Source organism: Sciurus vulgaris (assembly GCF_902686455.1).
Source record: "Sciurus vulgaris genome assembly, chromosome: 15".
NCBI classification, from domain to species: Eukaryota; Metazoa; Chordata; class Mammalia; order Rodentia; family Sciuridae; genus Sciurus; species Sciurus vulgaris.
The window spans coordinates 11,600,532-11,616,566 of NC_136476.1; the positions used below are offsets into that span (position 1 = coordinate 11,600,532).

General features: G+C 38.7%; 1 protein-coding gene across 1 annotated transcript; it reads left to right on the top strand.

Moving 5' to 3' along the window:
* The first annotated feature begins 4,229 nt into the window (after positions 1–4,229).
* RFK (riboflavin kinase) lies at positions 4,230–15,380 on the top strand. Its single transcript, XM_079113113.1, has 4 exons — positions 4,230–4,728; positions 5,932–6,083; positions 11,825–11,927; positions 13,161–15,380. Exons 1-4 carry the CDS (start codon positions 4,647–4,649, stop codon positions 13,289–13,291), a joined length of 468 nt encoding a protein of 155 aa, XP_078969239.1. The 5' UTR covers positions 4,230–4,646; the 3' UTR covers positions 13,292–15,380.
* The last annotated feature ends 655 nt before the right edge of the window (positions 15,381–16,035 follow it).

A 16,035-nucleotide genomic window follows, 5' to 3' on the forward strand; every position in this document is an offset into this window, starting at 1 on the left:
CTGCCAGGAAAGCATCTACAACAAGGAGTTTTACTAATAAGGTTTTATACAGTTTTTTTTTTTTTTTTTTTTTTTGGTAATGGAGATTGAATCCAGGGGTATTTTACTACTGAGCTACATTCTCAGCCCTTTTTTTATTTCATTTTTTAAAGACAGGGTCTCCCTAAATTTCCAGTGCTGGCCTCAAACTTGTGATCCTCCTGCCTCAGTTTCCCAAGTTGCTGGGATTACAGGGATGCACCACTGCAACCAGATCTTAAATAACTTTGGTTTGCCTTCCCACAAACTGTCATCACTAAAAACACAAAGTGCTTTTTTTTTTTTTTTATTTTGTCCTTCTTCCAAAAATGTAATGTTCTCTGTTGAGGGTTTATATAAAATGAAGGTCTAAGTTACCTCTTAAGAGGTGGGTGTGGTGGCGAATATCTGTAATTCCAGCCACTCAGGAGGCTGAGGCAGGAAGATCATTCAAGTTTGGAGTCCAGCCTTCACAACTTAGCAAGTCCCTAAACAACTTAAGACCCTATCTCAAAACAAATAATTAAATACAAAAGGACTGGGGATGTGGCTCAGTGGTTAAGTGCCCCTGGTTTCAATCCCCAGTACAATAAAAAAAAACCAAAAACACACACAAAAAAAGCTACCACCGGGGGCTAACTGAACATAAGCAATGATTTAGTTGCTTTATATGCAATAAGTCTTAAATCTTTCCATTGTTTTTGAGGTGCAATTGTTATTGGTCCCATATCACAGACAAGAAGCTGGAGCACAAAGGGATTAATTAATGTGCCCAAACAAGTTTTATGGAATCAGATGTTGTGCAGTATCAGCTACTCAAGAGACAGAGGGGCTGAAGCAGGAGGATCCTCTGAGCAAAGGAGTTCAGACTCAGCCTGGACAACAGCAAGACTCCATCTATGAATGAATGAATGAATGAATGAATGAATGAATGAATGAATGAATGAATGAATAAATGAATGAATAAATAAATAAATAAATAAATAAATGGTGGAATTGATAGATTCTCCCTCCTTCTGTTTAGCCCACTCCAGCTTCAGTTCCACCTCTCTGGAAAGCAATGTTCAGGGAACCTGATTCATAGAGTTCCCTCACTCTGGCCCACTGCAGTGTGATCTTATGCTATGAGCCCACTTTTATGCAACAGTTAATGCTTTCCTCCTAAACTGATGTGAGGATTAAATAAGACAGCATGAAGAATACTCAGCATTATTTCATTTAAGTCTTCAAACCATCTGTCCTCACTTGTCTCTCATGACTCATTTAATTCTCTGATGTCACTGAAATCTCACACCTCCTTGGGACCTGGAGATTGGTGAAGTTAAGACCCAGGGATGATTGCCCAGGTTTTCACCTTTGGATTTTCTTATTTTGTATATCATTCAGGATGAAGAATTAAAATTATACCATTCTGGCATATTAACTATTTTGAATCAAAGGTACCTGAAAAAACATCTGACCTTACTTGTTTCTTAAAAGCAGGAGATAAAGTTCCCTAACTAGAAGGAAACCAGTATTGCTGTACAGAATGCTAAAATAACTCTGTCTTAGTTAGGCTTTTTTTTTTTTTTTTTTTTTTGTCATTGTGACCAAAAGACCTATGGAGAACAATTTTTAGAGGAGGAAAAATTTATTTGGGGTTCATGATTTCAGAGGTCTCAGTTCACAGAAGGCTGGCTTCATTGCTCAGGGCCCAAGTTGTGGCAGAACATCATGACCAAAAGGTGTGGAAGAGGAAAGCAGCTCAGAACATGACAATAAAGAAGATGAGAGATTGCTGCTCATCAGTGACAAAATATATACCCCAGTGACCCACCGCCACTAGCCACAACCCACCTGCCTACAGTCACCACCCAGTTAATCCACACAAGTGGATTAATGCACCAATTAGATTAAGACTTTCATAACCCAATCATTTCACCTCTAAACTTTCTTGCATTTTCTCACACATGAGCTTTTGGGGAACACATCACAAACCATAATGAACTCTTATCTTTTAAGCCTCCCTACCAATTTAGGTTTTAAGGAACTGAACTGAACTGTCTCTTTGGACCTTCATTTTTCTATGAAGGCTCCCAGGTCATGTAAAACTTGTATTAAAATACATTTATATGCATTTCTCCAATTGATCTGTCTTGTGTCAGGTTTTTTTTTTTTTTTCTTCCTATTGGAGCTGCAAGCAAACATGCTAGGCAAACACTCTACCATTAAGCTACATTCCCAGCTACATTTTAAGTCAGTTTAATTCTTCGGTCCTACACAAAAGAAACCCTAAACAGGAGGAAATAAAACTCTGCCTCACTCCCCTACAGTAATGATGATAGCAATAATAATAATGGCAGTTATCAAGAGTTAAGTTACCTCTTAACATCAGCCAGGCAATTTATTAAGTGGTTTTCATATATTATCTCATTCATTTCTCAAGTACTGTTAATATCCCCCAACTTATTGATAAGGACACTGAGATACAGGTGGGACACTTCATCCAAGGTCACCCTCTAGTCAACCAAGCAAGGCTGTATTCAAACCTTAGTTTATCTAGCTTTAGCACCTGAACTCTTAACTATTGTCTATATATACCACATGCCTTTTCTGTGAGGTCTGCTCTGCAATCTTCCAAGCATTTTGTACTGAATTCTGTTGGATTACAGTGTTGGCTCTGTAATCAGTCTGTGCAAGCATACTCCCCCACTAGACTGGGCCTCTGAAGGCCTGGACTTTGACTCACTCGTCTTTCCCTTAGCACTTTGTGCTTTGTTTGGCACACCCTTGACTTTTTAATTTGTTCTTTCTACAAATATTTATGGAGCGTTTAATCCAGATCAAATGCTATACCAACATTGGGGATATAAAACAGTTTGGTCAAGAAAACCCTCTTCATTCCAACTGTTATGGTTTGGATGTGAGGTGTCCCCCAAAAGCTCACATGTGAGACAATGCAAGAAGGATCAGAGGAGAAATGATGGGGTTGTTAAGAGTCTTAATCTAATCAGGGATTTAATCCCCTCCTAGGTATTAACTGAGTGGTAACTGACATGGTAGGGTGTGGCTGGAGGAGGTGGGAACTGGGGCGTGGCTTTGGGTGTATATTTCTATTTGTTGAGTGGGAAGTCTCTCTCTGCTTCCCTCTGCCACACATTCCACCATGATGTTCTGCCTTGCCTCAAGCCCCAAAGGAATGGAGCCTGCCTTCTATGGGCTAAGACCTCTGCAACCATGAGCCCTCAAATAAACCTTTCCTCCTCCATAATTGTGCTGGTCAGATCATTTAGTCACAGCACCAAATAAACTGACTAAAACACCAACATAAACAGAACAAGCTTAGACTTTACCCACAATTGTAATCCCAGCAACTGGGGAGGATCTCAAATTCAAGGTCAGATTCAGCAATTTAGTGAGACCCTGCCTCAAAATAAAAAAATAAAAAGGACTGGGGATGTAGCTCAGTGGCAAAGTATCCCTGGGTCCAATCCCCAGTACCAAAAAGTGAGAGAGAACAATTTTAATAAGAGGTAAGCATTATTAGAATTATAAATTAGCAAGATAGAAGGAAAGGGGCTACAAATCTGGGCAAATTTCATATAAATTAATAGAGAAAATCAGAACTATTAAAACTTCTTGAGAGGATGCACTGTTACAGCCTTGCCCCATGTGTATCTTGTGAGTGACCCTTATGCTACTTCTTCCGGAGCTTACAGTTTCCAAAGTTCAGAAAGTCGGACAAGACTTTTATCACGCTAAGTTCTCAAGGAGATACTCTAAAGAGGGGAAGTGGTTGGGTAGGCAGGCATCCCTAATCAAAAAAGAAAACCAAAATTGTATTGTGGTCATCTTCCAGTTGCCACTGGGGTGACAGCCCAGACAAGGACTTGCTTCCCTGGATCTTATATCCAGACCTTGGTCAGTGGTCTGGGGGGACGAGAGTCCCTTCCGGCAGGGTAATCTCTGAGCTGAAACTGTGAAGCTTTCATGTTTAAAGAGCAAATGGAATGATGACCTGCGATCAGCCTAGCGATTGCCAAGGAGCTAAAGAACGTCTCGCTTTGACGTCACGGTTCTAAGGAAAAGAAAGGAAAAGAAACACCGAGGGTTGTTGAGGAATGGCGCTTCCTAGCCCCTTAGGCTGAAGCAAGGAACCCTGAATCCCTTTCCGCATTCACAGGCCGGTAGGAGATCCCAGCGGACCAAGGTCTGCAGGACCCCGGCTGGGGGCGGAGCCACAGCAGGGGGCGGGGTTAGAGCGGAAAGGGACTACGGAAGCCGAGCGAGCACTGGGTGTTCTGCCGCGGAAGTGTCCTTACGCCGGCCGAGAGAAGACTGGCAGAGACCTCCTCCACCGTCGGGCAGCCCCAGCCGCGCTCCCTGCTACAGCCGCCCTTCAGCTGTTGCCGCAGCTCCTGTGGCGGAGACGCGCTTCCTGAAGTTGTCCAGCAGCTTCTGTTGGGTCAGCGGTGGGAGAGACCCGCCGCGACGTGTCGTCGGTGCCATCCGGTACTTGGCGTGCGCACCTAGCGGGTATAGCTCTTGCCCTGTCCCCCGGCTGGTCCGGGGCTCCGAGCACCGTCCCCACGGCGGCTCCGCCAGACGCGCGGACTGGCCTGCAGCCCGCGTCCCCGGCGGACGACGTCATGAGAAGCCTACCGTACTTCTGCCGGGGCCAAGTAGTGCGGGGCTTCGGCCGCGGCTCCAAGCAGCTGGGCATCCCCACAGGTGAGCGCGGCGCGGTGCGAAATCCCGGGACGGGGTCACGTGGGTGGCGAGGACGTCAGCCCGGGCTCACGACTGGGCTGTGGGACCACCGTGCTGCAGGCGGAGGTGACCCTCTGTCAGCACCGCTCCCTCTTTGTTAAGGCGGAGGATCTTTCATTGCGTTGCGGGAGCTCCTCCCTGCTCTTTGCTCCGCGCTCCCTGGAGACCCGGGTGGTGAGGACAGGAAGCTTAGCTGAATCAAAGGATCCCTCTTTCCCCTTTCCCGATCCAGCCAGGATGGTTAGCCAAGCATGTCGCTTGCCTTGCCTTTTTTAAAACCTAATGTGGGCCGGATTCACCGAATTCCTTCTTGGAACCTGTTAGTGTCCAAGTGATAACACAGGTAGTTGGAGAAGAGCCAACTTTTGTTTTTGGCCTGTCTTCATTAGTTTTAGTAATTAGGACTTGACGGCTTAATTCATCCTTTAAAATACACAGCGGGGGACATGTGACTCAGTGGTAAAGCAAAGCTGGGTTCAGTCCCCAGTTTAACCACCCCTTCCCCCGCCAAAAGAAAAAAAAAAGCAGCTACTCCTGAAAACTATGCAGTACTACTGTATGTTGAAAACTACACAGCAGGTTTGCCCTTTGGACTATTAAATGATTCTCTTTAGGCTGGGGGTTTAGGTTTGTGTGTTTAAAATAAGACGCTTTTGAGGTGATTCAAACCGACTTGGAAAGAGCAAGTCCTTAAAAAGCCATTGGGTTTGTTTGGTTGGTGGTTTTGAGTTTTAACGTTAAGAGACAGGGTCTCGCTGTGTTGCCCAAGGCTGGACCTGAACTTCTGAGTTCAAGGAATCTATCTTCCTGCCTCAGCCCCTGGAGTTTCTGGGCCTGCAGGTGCCGGTAACTACTTTGTGGCCTCATTTCATCTGCTTGTACCTGTTTTTCTTTCTTTTTTTTTTTTTTTCCTACCCAGAGAGTGGTTTTTTGTTTTTTTTTTCTTTTTGAGAAATTTATGTACTTGCCTTGTATCTTAGTCCAAACCTTTTCACCCAAAGAGAAAGAAATCCAACTCAGGATATGGGAAGGTGAGATGGCTAGTCACTCAAGGCTCTAGCAACCTTGTGAGTGTAATAATGTAGAATAGTCCTGCATGTGATTTTTACAATTTTTTTAAATATGAAACTTGTAACACCAAGAATATTTACTTTTGTTGTTTAGCTAATTTTCCTGAACAAGTAGTTGATAATCTTCCAGCTGACGTATCCACTGGCATTTATTATGGTTGGGCCAGTGTTGGAAGTGGAGATGTTCATAAGATGGTGGTGAGCATAGGATGGAACCCATACTACAAGAATATGAAAAAGTCCATGGTAAGAATCACATTTTCCTCTGTAACAGAAATGGGGTTATGATTTGGAGGGATATGTGGTTTTAAATGCACTTAACTAGTGGTAAACATGGCATGATACAAATATTGGGGTTTTTGGCAGCATACTTGGAGAATTTAAACACAAAGTATTTACTGGTATTTTTTATCTGTTTGTTTGTTTGCAATACTGGGTATTGAACCCAGGGGTGCTCTGCCACCTTTCATTTTTCAATTTTGAGACTGGGTCTTGCCAAGTTGTGGAGGCTGCCCTTGAACTTGCAAACCTACTGTCCCAGTTTCCTGAGACAGACTTGCATCACTAGGCCCAGCTAGTTACTATTTGAATAGAATATCTTTTCCCATCCTTTTACTTTCAGTGCCTTTGGATTTGAAGTGAGTCTCTTGTAGCTGGTAAATGGTGGGATCACATTTTCGATCCATTCTGCCAATTTCTGCCTTATAATTGGAGCACTTAATCCATTTTCATTTAATTACTAATAAAAAAGGATTTCCACTATTTTGCTTTTTGTTTTCTACATTCCCTGTAACTTTTTTTCATTTCCTTTGTTACTACCTTTTGCATTTAGTTGACTTTTTATAGTGACACATTTTGATTCTTTCTCATTTCCTTTTGTGTATTTATTTTATAGATATTTTCTTTGTAATTACCATGGGAATTACATTTAACATCCTAAAATTTGAAAAGTCTACTTTGAGTTCATGCCAATTTCAGTAGTGTACAGAACCCACAAATTATATCTTTCTATATATTGCATACCCAGTAACAGATTAATTTTTTAATGTATTTATTTCTTTAAATCATAATGTGGAGTTAAAAAAAACATAATGCTACCTTTTAATTGCTTTTTATGATTGGCTATTTTTTTTTTCAGTACTGGGGATCGAACCCAGGGCCTTGTGCTTGCAAGGCAAGCATGCTACCAACTGAGCTATTTCCCCAGCCCTTTTAATTGCTTTTTAAATAATTGCTTATGTAAGTACATTTACTGTAGATAAAAGTGGTTATTTCAAAGCATGTTTCATAAAATTGAGCTTGCCACAGGTTTTTTTTTTTTTTTTATTGTAAACAAATGGGATACATGTTGTTTCTCTGTACATGGAGTAAAGGCATACCATTTGTGTAATCATAAATTTACATAGGGTAATGTTGTTTGATTCATTCTGTTATTTTTTCCCTTCCCCCACCCCTCTTTTCCCTCTATATAGTCTTTCCTTCCTCCATTCTTGCCCCCTCCCACGCCCCATTATGTGTCATCATCCGCTTATCAGTGAGATCATTCGTCCTTTGGTTTTTTGAGATTGGCTTATCTCACTTAGCATGATATTCTCCAATTTCATCCATTTGCCTGCAAATTCCATAATTTTATCATTCTTTATGGCTGAGTAATATTCCATTGTATATATATACCACAGTTTCTTTATCCATTCATCAATTGAAGGACATCTAGGTTGGTTTCACAATCTGGCTATTGTGAATTGAGCAGCTATGAACATTGATGTGGCTGTATCTCTGTAGTATGATGATTTTAAGTCCTTTGGGTATAGGCCAAGGAGTGGGATAGCTGGGTCAAATGGTGGTTCCATTCCAAGCTTTCTGAGGAATCTCCATACTGTTTTCCAGAGTGGCTGCACTAATTTGCAACCCCACCAGCAATGTATGAGTGTACCTTTTTCCCCACATCCTCTCCAACACTTATTGTTGCTTTTGTTGCTTGTGTTCTTGATAATCGCCATTCTAATTGGGGGGAGATGAAATCTTAGGGTAGTTTTGATTTGCGTTTGTATTACTAGGGATGTTGAACATTTTTTCATGTATCTGTTGATTGCTTGTAGATCTTCTTCTGTGAAGTGTTTGTTCATTTCCTTAGCCCATTTGTTGATTGGATTATTTGTATTCTTGGTGTAGTGTTTTTTGAGTTCTTTATATGTTCTGGAAATTATGCTCTATCTGAAGTATGAGTTGCCACAGTTCTTGTAGTTCAAAGTGTAATTACTTGATTTCTAGAAATGCTCACTATAGGCATAATGCAAATTGATGCTTTCTTTCTCTCTTATTGCATTGCTAAGTATTAAACCCAGGGCTTGCATGCTAGGCAAGTTACACTCCCAAGCCCCTCTCTATTTAAAAAAAAAAATCACCTTGGAGTTTACTCCTGTTTTGCCCCTACTTTTTTCACAGAATCCACACAGTTTATGTTTTTATTTGTTAGATTTTGCTGAATCTTTCCTTTTTCTGTGTGCTGGGAAATAAACCCAGAGTTGCTTTACTACTGGTCTACATCCCCAGCCCTTTTTATTTTGTTCTTTATTTTGAGACAGTGTCTTTTTCAGTTGCAAGAGGTGGCCTCAAATTTGTGAGCCTCCTGCCTCAGCCTCTGGAGTAGCTGGGGTTATAGACATGTGCAACTGTACCTCCTTGGCTCAATATTTTGTCAGCTCAAGTGTGTGGCAAAAACAGATTTACGGGGATCTAAATTTTAATTTTCTCTTTTTCTTTTTCTTTTCTTTTTTTTTTTTTTTTTTTTTTTTTTGTACCTGGGGATTGAACCCAAAGGTGCTTTACCACAGAGCCATATCCCCAGCACTTTTGTTCTTATTTTGAGGCAGGGTTTTACTAAGTTGCTTAGGGCCTTGTTAAGTTATTGAGACTGGCCTTGAACTTGAGATCTCCTTCCTCAGCCACTTGGATTATGGGTGTGTGCCAGGAGTCTGTCAAATTTTAACTTTGAAGAGTTAATAAAAGAGAAGTGTGTCACAGTTGGAAAACTACGGAACTAAGTGTTGGTACAAGAATAGTACTAACTCCGAACTAAACTAAACATTTTACTCAGTAGAGTAGTGAAAATTATTTGTTGGAAGAATAAAGAATTGAAAGTGAACACAATACTTTTCTGTTGAATGAGGAAGGAAAAGAAAGGCAGGGAAAGCTATCCCATGATGAATTTTCTTTATGAACTACCTGGATAATGGAACTCTTACTATTGAATTACTTAACGAATGCCTTGGAAATACTTTTGATAATTAGGAGAAACTCAGTTTTCACTGATAGAATGTTTCTACATTTCAGGGAGTGTGTGTGTGTGTGTGTGTGTTTCTTTGCCAGTAACAGATGAACTGTGAAGTTCTTATTCAAGTTCTTTGCCCTTTTTAAAAAAAAAAAAAATGTGTAGTCTTATTGTCTTAAAGAAGTGCTTAGTATATTACAGTTCCAATTCCTTTGTTGAAATTATGTGTTACAAATTTCTTCTGTTACTTTTTTTTTTTTTTTAAACTCACTGGTGTCTTTTGAAGAACAAGAGTTCTTAATATAGCCATTTAGTCATTTTTCATTTATGGTTGGTTAGTGCTTTTAGTAATCTATTTAAGAAATCTTTGCCTACACCAAAATCATGAAGGCAGTCTATTTTCTTCTAAAAGCTTAAGTGACTTGTGTCATTAAATTGATTTTTGAGTATGGTGTACAGTAGGGATCAAAATTAATTTTTCTCAAATGAATATGAAACAGATCCAGCTTATCTATTGAAAACGCCATCCTTTCCTAATGATACTACAGTGTCTCTTTGTGATATACCAAATGATTTTATGTGAGAGTCAAAAAAAAAAAAAAAAACATTCATACATACTGATCTGCTTGTTTATCTTTGAGCCATTACCAATGGGGCTTAATTTTCATAGCATTATAATAGGTCTTGATATCTGCTTGTGTAAGTTCTTCAGTCTTATTTTCAAGATTTTCTTAAATAATTTTGGCCTTTCTATACAAGTTTTAGAATAGTTTCTCAGTTTCTACCATTTAAAAAACACTGCTAGAATTTTGATTGAGATAGAATTGAATCTGTAGATCATTTTAGAGTAGATCTGTTTATGAAGGATTTAATGTTCTAATCTATCCCATCCTGCAAGTACCCTAAATCTTTCAACTGACACTTTGCCCCCATTTACAGAAGACAGTTAAACAAAAGATATAGAACAGAGAGTGAGTTATAAAATTAATTTATTTCATTGATATTCAACATGATCTTATCATTGTTTTCCTTCCTTCCCTCCCTCCCTCCCTTCCTTTCTTCCCAGAAGCACTTAACCACTTAGCCACATCCCCTTTTTTGTTTTTTATTTAGAGACAGGGTCTCACTAGGCCTTGCTAAATTGCTGAGGCTAACTTTGAACTCGAGATCCTCCTGTCTCAACATCCTGAGCCACTGATATTATAGGTGTGTGCCACCATACCTGGCTTAATTTTTATTTCATATTTTGAGATGGGGTTTCACTAAGTTGCCTAGGCTGGCCTTGAACTTGTAATCCTCCTGCCTCAGTCTCCTGAGTCACTGCGATTACCTAGGTGTGTGCCACCACGCCCAATTTAAGAGTGTCTTTTTTGGAAGATGATTACAAAAGAGAATATGTGCGAAGTGATTTCTCTGTACATAGAGAAAATAGGGAAGAATAGTACAACCATCCCTGTATCTTTATTATTCCCATTTTAATGATCTCAAAGGGTCATGACCCTCTTCCCCCAAGAAAACTAAAAAGTCATAAAAAATAGGTTATATTTTTGAGAGGAAATAAAATTTTCCTTCATCTAAAAGTTTCATGTGATTTATTTTGTTATTTGATCTGAATCATTTAAAATGTACTCTATTGCTTTTATTATCAGAATGAGATAGTTGTAGTCTTAGATTTGTGCTATTTCAGTTTAAAAGATCACTTCATAGATTAGATTTTCTCAGGTTATATGCTTCAAGGTGGATGTGTTTAGCTAGTTTACACTTACTTGTCCCAACTTCTAATGCTACCATTCTAGTTCAACCTCAGCTGTCTGTCTTTCTTTTTCTCCCCTTCCCCCTCCTTTTCTCCCTCTTCCTTCTCCTTTCTCTTCTTCCTCTTCCTTCTCCTTCCTTATTGTTGCTACATTGGGTATTGAACCCAGGATGTTCTACGCCTAACCTACATCCCCAGCCCTTTTTATTATTTATTCATTTATTCATTTATTTTTGGTGCATGTGTGGTACTGGGGATTGAACCTCGGGGCATGCTTTACCACTGAGCTACATTTCCCAGCCCTTTTTAAATTTTGATACAGGGTCTTCCTAAATTGCTGACACTGGCCTCAAATTTTCAGTCTCCTTCCCTCAGTTTTAATATAAAGAAACTTCAATTTGATGATTAAAATATGATAGATGAGCCAGGCTTGGTGGCATATCCCTGTAATCTCAGCAACTCAGGAGGCTGAGGCAGGACGATTGCGAGTTCAAAGCTAGCCTCAGTGACAGCAAGGCACTAAGCAACTCAGTGAGACCCTCTGTCTAAATAAAATACAAAATAGGACTGAGGAGTTGGCTTAGTGGTCAAGTGCCCCTGAGTTCAATCCCCGGTACCAAAATAAATATATATGTGTATATTTATATATATATATATGATTGATGAATAATAAGCTTTTTGGAAAATTCCTCAATCATACTGAAAATTCATGTGTCAATCAGCTTTCCATTGCTTTCTGGCACCATCATAAGCATCAGATTTTACCAATTTATGATACAGCATATCTACTACCTCACTTAAGTTTATGCATAAGGTTAGTAACAGGAGTGATGAAAAAATAAGTCTTAAAATTTTAACAAGGACTGATTGCTTCATTTAAATTAACTCACTGTAAATATGAAGATGAATTTCAGATTTCAAGAAGTCTGTAATCTGAAGTCTTTCCAACATTTTCAACTATAGGAAACTCACATCATCCATACCTTTGAAGAGGACTTTTATGGGGAGATCCTCAGTGTTGCCATTGTTGGCTACCTCAGACCGGAAAAGAACTTTGATTCTTTAGGTAAGTTCTTGTTTTGATCTCCTTAAGTATTACTACTAGTAGCAATGGTGACTGGACATACGTTATTGAGCATTTAATAAGTGCCAAGCACTGTTTTAAGTGTCTTACATGAGTTAATTTCTTTATCCCCCACAACAACCCTATGAGGAATTTTTTTGCCCCTTTCACAGATGAGGAAATTGACAGTTCGCATATAGTCATTGTCCTAGTCTGTTTTCTTGTTACTGTGGCAGAGTAGCAAACTTAGTAATTTATAAAGAACAGATGTTTATTTAGCATATGGTTCTAGAAGTGGGGTGTCCAAGAGTATTGTGCAGGCCTCTGGTCAGCATGTGGTAAGTGCTTTCTTGCTACACCAGTGGAAGGGCATCATGTAGTAAGACAGCAAGAGTGCTAGAGAGAGCTCAGTTTTATTACAGCCCCTTGATAACTCAAGAATCATGGGGCGTGGTAGTGCCCTCCTGTAACCATAGTGACTCAGGATGCTGAGGCAGGAGAATTGGCCAGCCCCAGCAACTTAGTGAAACTCTGTCTTAAAAACTAAAAAAGGGCTGGGGAAGTAACTCCGTGGTAGAATGCCCCTGAGTACAAACCCCAGTACCCCCTGCCACCCCTCTCCAAAAAAAAGGTAACTTACTAATCGATGAATAGATAATCCACTCTGCCTCATGACCCAGTCACCTCCCAAAGTTCTCATGTTCAAGAGCTTTCAGCATATGACTTTGAGGATTAAGTTTCCAACCCATGACTTCTAGGAAACACACCCAAATCATTGCAGTTACATAGTAAGTGATAGAGCCTAGATTAAAAACCATCAGACTGACTGCTTCTCTAACAGTATGAGGTTTAATGAAATCTTTGATAACTGTTGAAGTGTAAGAAACAGTGAAGCAGTGAACATTTGTTTTAAGTGTTATCAGCTGACTTATTTGTATAATGTGGTAGTTTTAACTCTGTTCTAAAGTTTGTTTTACAGGTGTAAATATCAAAGAGAACAAATCATGAATATTTGCTTCTTGCATTTGGAATTCGTAGTGTGTATTTGCGACGTACCTTTCTCTTAAGAAATTGCAGTATTAAGCCTGGGAAAAGGGCTGGAACAAACATTTGTTAGATTCTCTCTTGTGTCAGAAATACGACCAGCCTGTGAGTTGTCTGGAAAGGCTGAGCAAAGGAATAGTAAAGTTTATTAGCATTTTCTCATCATATTTATCTGGTTCATTCTCTCCACAGAGTCACTTATTTCAGCAATTCAAGGTGATATTGAAGAAGCTAAGAAGCGACTAGATTTACCAGAATATTTGAAACTCAAAGATGACAATTTCTTCCAGGTTCCTAAAAGCAAAATAATGAATGGCCACTGATAAAAAAAATTACTTTATTTATTCATTTCACCGTTTGTAATTGTGCAGTCTTGCTTATATTTTAAAAATCAAACATTTTCCTATAGCTGTAAATTAGTTTAAACATTACTGTGTAGTTTTATTATGCTTCAACTGTTTAAACCATCATGCTATCATACTAAAAAGAACCATTTAAAAATCAAGGTTGTTAAAATGAATCACTAGAAAGATATTAAGTGTCTTATAATGGAAATAAAAATGTATATAAGTCTGATTTGAGATAAGAACTGTAATTCTCATGGTAAAATACAAGCATGTATACAGCATATGTTGCTAAGTAGAAGGCTTATAAAAGTAATGCATTAAACAAGTTTGATAATTTACTATGAACAGAAAGAAAATACAGACTGCAACTTTGATATTTTTTGCATCCCTCTATACTACAGACATGAACATTTTTGGGAAATTTGTTTTCCTCATTTCCCTTCTGAGGTCAATTTGTTCTGTCTCCATTTCTTATGTAGCACTGCCTCAATTTAAAGTGGCCTGGATTCCCTCTGCCTTTGAGTTTTTCTGGACAGTAAAATGAATGTCTTTGGTTCTGTGTGATCTGGTTTTTGTGCTCTTTCAAGAGTATATAATTTTGATTGTCAACATTTTTGTTGACACTCGTTCTTTCTTTAAATAATTACCAGCATCAGTTTCTTTTCTTTCTTTTTTTTTCATTCAGAGTATCCTTAAACTGAACCCATAAGGATTGCATTGGTCTATACCATTCCATTCCATCAGGTGCACATCTGTATTGCATCTTTAGAAAAAAACAGAAAAAAATCTTTAGGCATCCTCAGGATATAAATGAATATGTAACTGTTCATTTGTGTTTCCCAGTTTCTTAACAAAAAATTTTTATTTTCCGTCCAGGGAAACTAAAAACAAATTAAAATATGAAATACTTAGAAGATTATTTATTTTAAATGTGATTATATGTTCCAGAGCAAATCTAAACTGTCTTAGCCGTGTACGCACAATATGATTTAATGCTAGCCTGAAAAGCACTTGTAAATTGAGGGAATGGTGTAAATAAAATTTTATTTAAAAATATTCATCCTTTGCCTTTTTTTCTCCTACCAACTATAACTTTTGGCCACTTGAGTCCTTTTGTTTATATTGTCAGAAAATTGAAATGTTTGGTATTTAGGAAATTAATTACACGTTGCTGGCCTAGGGGTGTAGCTCAGTGGTAGAGTGCTTGTCCAGCATGTGTGAGGCCCTGGTTTGATCTCTAGTACCACCAAAACCAACCAAACAAACGAAAGTTAAAATTATAGATTGCTTTGTGTCCTCCACAGATAGTACACTGCATCAGTGTTCTCTTTAACAATAAACTGGGGATGGTGTGGTGTGGGAGGATAGTTTAAAGCAAATAGAAGGTGATTTTAAAGAAAACTCATTGTACATTATTTTTCCTAATCTACATGAATACGTCATACTTACTGATGGTAATAAACATAAAGTCCCTAAAAAAACATCTAAAGCTATTGGAGAAAAAGGATACATGGATAAATTCAGTCAGATTATGTTTCAATTTATGACAAACAATGCTATTTGTGTCTTTTTTTATTTCTTCTTAAAAATTGTATGTGTGTGTGCGCGCATGTGTGTGTGCATATATATATGATGGGGATTGAACCCAGGACCTTGTGCATGCTAGGCAAGTGCTCTGTGATTGAGCTCCATCCACAGCTCTGAAGATACAATTTTTAATGTCAGAAATCCCATACTTGAAAGAAGCCACAGTTATCACTGGCTTTATGAAACAAAGTTAAAAACAAACATGGAAAGTGTAAAGACAGACTGTTTAGTCTGAACAGCTTGATGCTGTTATGTTCTTATTTAGTGTGTGAAAGTCTTTTGATGTTTTATTGTCACCTCACATTTTGTTAAATGCCATTGCTTTTGAAAATCATATAGTGTGTTTAGGGGTTAATTATGTCTACTTTTTTAAAGTTTTATATTAAGTGTTTATTATATGAAATTACAGTAGTTGAATTTTGATTATTGTGAATGTTTTCAGGTCTTGAAATAAATGTTGACTAAGTGATGTTTTTTCTTTACCTTTGTCAGCTTGAATCTTTTACCTTAGATAAGTTTTCAGTTTGTTGACTGATGGTTACTTTAAGAGGTGTTAAAGGTCATGAATAACCAGGTATAAGTAGTGGCTATAGAGAACCTGGCCACAGGGGTTGTATAATCAAGGCCCTTGCCTCGACAGCCCTTGTTTTTTATGCCTGTAGCACAGTGACTTAGGTTTATTTTGAGAGCATTCACAAGGCATCTGTTCTCTCAAAAGTCCACTTTCTGACAGCGAGGGTTCCTATTATATTTTGAGGTAAGAAGAACCAGAGGGGTATAAGTAGGTCTGACTCCCTTGTATAATCATCCAAAATAGAGTTCTGTAACCTTCATGACTTATGCCACTAACCCCACATACATAACTTGGAATTTATTTGCCTGTCTCTATTGCATACAAATACTTTTTTATTTTTACAAACTGCATTTTGATTCATTGTACACAAATGGGGTACAACTTTTCATCCCTATGATTGTACACAATACAGATTCACACCATTAATGTAATCATACCTATACATACAGTAAATACTCTCAGTCTACTATCTTAATTTCCCCTACCCCCTCCTGGCCCATTTTCCTCTACACCATATAAAGTTCCTCCATTCTTCTCTTGCCCCTCCACCCACTACCCC

What these genes read in the sequence shown, in the direction of transcription:
- RFK (XM_079113113.1), top strand. Translation starts at nt 4,647, where the DNA reads ATGAGAAGCCTACCGTACTTCTGCCGGGGCCAAGTAGTGCGGGGCTTC. An exon ending in AGAATATGAAAAAGTCCATG is followed by an intron (nt 6,084 to 11,824) that starts GTAAGAATCACA and finishes TTTCAACTATAG; the next exon opens with GAAACTCACATCATCCATAC. An exon ending in AAAGAACTTTGATTCTTTAG is followed by an intron (nt 11,928 to 13,160) that starts GTAAGTTCTTGT and finishes TTCTCTCCACAG; the next exon opens with AGTCACTTATTTCAGCAATT.